Below are 3240 nucleotides of genomic sequence, written 5' to 3' on the forward strand. Positions count from 1 at the left end.
GGCTTTTTGTATGTTAACCTTACTCTATATATATATATATATATATATATATATATATATATATATATATATATATATATATATATATATATATATATATATATAAAGAAAATTGGAAATTGGGGTTGTTTACATTTACATCTTAAACGTTGTGAGGTTATATGATGCTTTGTTTCCTTATTTATCATCTAACAACTCTTAAAATCTTCAGGTGAATTTATACCATATTTTTTTCCAAAATTAAGGACCAACCATAAGAAGCTAAAGTTCAAGGAAAACCTTTAAATATTCAGGTGAATTGTTACCATATTTTTTTTCCAAAATTAAAGACCAACATAAGAAGCTAAAGTTCAAGGAAAACAAATTCTTCCATTTTTAATCCAACATTTGATACTTTATATTACAAAACAAAACCGAAAAGGTAAACTTACATGCACACAATAACAATTCCTTAACTTCATTTATTTTCTTATTCTAGGAAGCAAACTGTTAACCCACGAACAAACTTACATACACACAATAACAATTCATACTCATGATTCTTAACTGCACCTTACTGATATGATCTATAGCCCTCATTGTTCATGTATTCTGCAAACTCAGAAGCATATCCAGTTCCTTTGTGTGCCTTATACCCATTCCACCACTTCATTAAACTACTCCCCTCCAAGAAAATATCCTGTGAAACCGAGTAGTTGTTGATGGCACTCATCATATAACTTTCAAATTCCTTCAACTTCTCCTCATTCTCGGTTGACCCTCCATTCACTAAGTCTTTCAACGAAATTAATGCCTCCTCCACATGTGCCCAAAAACAAGAATCCTCGGTAAGGCTAGCAGCCTTATGCCTTGTTACTTCACTTGTTTTCGAATCTTTCTTGTCTTCATCGGACCACTTCTCTAACAACTTATAGTGGTCTGGCCTATTCTTTATATAGTTGGTATTGCCCTTTTTGTAGTGTTCGGCTATGTCGAGTGGCTCAACTATCCTTCTGTAGTTGGTCCCACCAAAGAGCCAACGCTTACGCAACTTGGCACCTTCTTTTTGGGGCATGATATCCTTTTCCTCAACAACCTTCTTCCAATACTGGTTAAGAATACGTTGATGCTTCGTCATTAGTTGTTGCTTCTCGATGTCACTTGTGCTTGTCGCATTCTTGTAGCTATCATAGTATCCCCCTTCCGATTTCCTAGTCTTCATGTACCATTCCATATATGTCAAACTTATCTTCATATCGTTTAGCTTCTTGGTAGGATCATAAGCACTCATTGCACTCTTCCTTTTGATCATGTCTGTTTGTTTCTTTTCCATTTTCCCAATTTCATCATTCGTTATATCACTCAACACGTCAACTTCCTTCAACTGCAATGTAATTCCCGCCCTCAACGGATTCAAGTTGAATTCGCCTAATTCAGATACCCCACGGTACAATACCTTCCTTCTGATTGAACTCAAAACATTTGTGTAATCATAAACCTGTGAGTTATCATCATTCGATGACTTCATGGCTTCTAAAACTGGCAGGATCGAATCCTGATCTTCAAAAGCCGCGTGACCACCTGATTCTACGCAAAAGAGAAAAGTACCAAAGGGCTTATATCGAGTTTCCGATGAGAAAAAACTAGCAATAGGATCCTTCCTTGCAACCACATTTAGAAAACTAGATTTCCATTGTGGGCGTTCATCGATGGCACTTTTGAAAGCTTTATCACCAATAAGAGGGGAACCGAAAGTTATGCAAATGGGCCTTTTGGTTTTCTTAGAACCATTTGATTCCTCCACATCTATGGCATGGTGCAGCCGCAGAGTGGAAAGAATTGCAAGATATCCCCCAAGACCCGATCCAGTGATGATCAACGAGCTATTAATATGCTGAAAACAAAATACAAACACAATAGTTAAAGACCCATGTTTCTGTTAATCTTGATCTCGGGATCTGCTATAAGTAAAGACACACACACATATATACCTTATTTTCAAGCTCTTTTAGATCATCACCGAGCTGCTGAAACAGCTCAACAGCAGCCTCGTTGATGAAGAATGACGAGTTGACTTTAGTAGAAATGAAGTCAACGCCTTGGAAATTTTTGGATGGAACTAAATCGAACCCTCCATTAAGGAACCGAGTTGTGTAATCAGGGGAACATGAGCTGAAAGCCAAAACAGTGTTTCCAGAAGGAGTGGTGTGAAGTTCATAAGCCAAAGTAGTCTCTGAAATTGCTTGATAAGCTTCTGGAATGACACCAATGCTGCCAAGAAACTTGCCTAGCTCCACTTCACTGTTAAACCTGCAAGTTTTGTGTGAATCAAAAGAAGAATTTCATTGATGACAATACATATTTTTAAGATTCTGTGCGAGAGATATGGAAATGAAACTTACATAGTTTGCCTCATCTTTCTTCTTGATGTGTTTCAAACTAAGATTTGAGTGTTTTTCTTGTTGATGTTGAAGAGGATGGAATGTGGAGTTTTATAGATTCGATTTGGGTAATGCAAAAGAAATTTGTAAAGATTTGCAACGAAAGTTCGTGGTGATTGATTGATGTTTTTCAAGTTGTAGGTTGGTCCACTATAAAGTCGTCGAAGATGTCTTTATTTATTTCTGACAATTAAATATTCTGATTAATATTGATGATTACAATAACGAGTGTTAAACTAGGTATTCGTTGAAAATGAAATGGGGTTTGTTTTTTACTTTTTTGTTTATGTTTTTCTCGTATGTTGAAAATGATATGGGGTTTGTTTTTTACTTTTTTGTTTATGTTTTTCTCGTATGTTGAAAATGATATGGGGTTTGTTTTTTACTTTTTTATTTATGTTTTTCTCGTAAGGAAATATATTATGTTTAAATGGGACGACCAATTGAAATATAAATCTACTCAACCACATAGCGAGGACTTTAGTGGGGTGGGGTTGAGACGCGGTGAGGTGGGATCAGCGTAACTTTCTATGAAGAAACAACTAATATCTTAGGGTGCACGGGGCGTTTAGCGGGGAGGTCATCGGTGACCCTAGTCACTGATCGGGAACACCGCCACCATCCAAGCGGGGACCCGAAGGGGAGCGGTGTGGAGTCACCGAAGAGAGGGAGGAGATGGGCCAATCAAAAATTTTCTTTTTCTTTTTTTTTTTCTTAATAAAAAACCAAGTCACCTAAGAGGGGAGTGCCGCCATCAATTTATGGTGTTAGGGGAGTTTAAGAGGGGAGTTGACGTGGCACACGAGGATTGGTTAAGCGT

The 3240-nt window shown here is 37.0% G+C and overlaps 1 protein-coding gene across 1 annotated transcript; it reads right to left on the minus strand.

The window, feature by feature from the left end:
• Window positions 1-349: 349 nt before the first annotated feature.
• On the minus strand, window positions 350-2566 carry LOC110879263 (senescence-associated carboxylesterase 101). Its single transcript, XM_022127687.2, has 3 exons — window positions 2382-2566; window positions 1971-2289; window positions 350-1873 (listed from the first exon to the last, which is right to left on the minus strand). The coding sequence occupies exons 1-3, from the start codon at window positions 2393-2395 to the stop codon at window positions 554-556; spliced, it is 1653 nt and encodes a 550-aa protein (XP_021983379.1). The 5' UTR covers window positions 2396-2566; the 3' UTR covers window positions 350-553.
• Between the last annotated feature and the right edge of the window lie 674 nt (window positions 2567-3240).

Source organism: Helianthus annuus, chromosome 9 (assembly GCF_002127325.2).
Source record: "Helianthus annuus cultivar XRQ/B chromosome 9, HanXRQr2.0-SUNRISE, whole genome shotgun sequence".
Taxonomy (NCBI): Eukaryota; Viridiplantae; Streptophyta; class Magnoliopsida; order Asterales; family Asteraceae; genus Helianthus; species Helianthus annuus.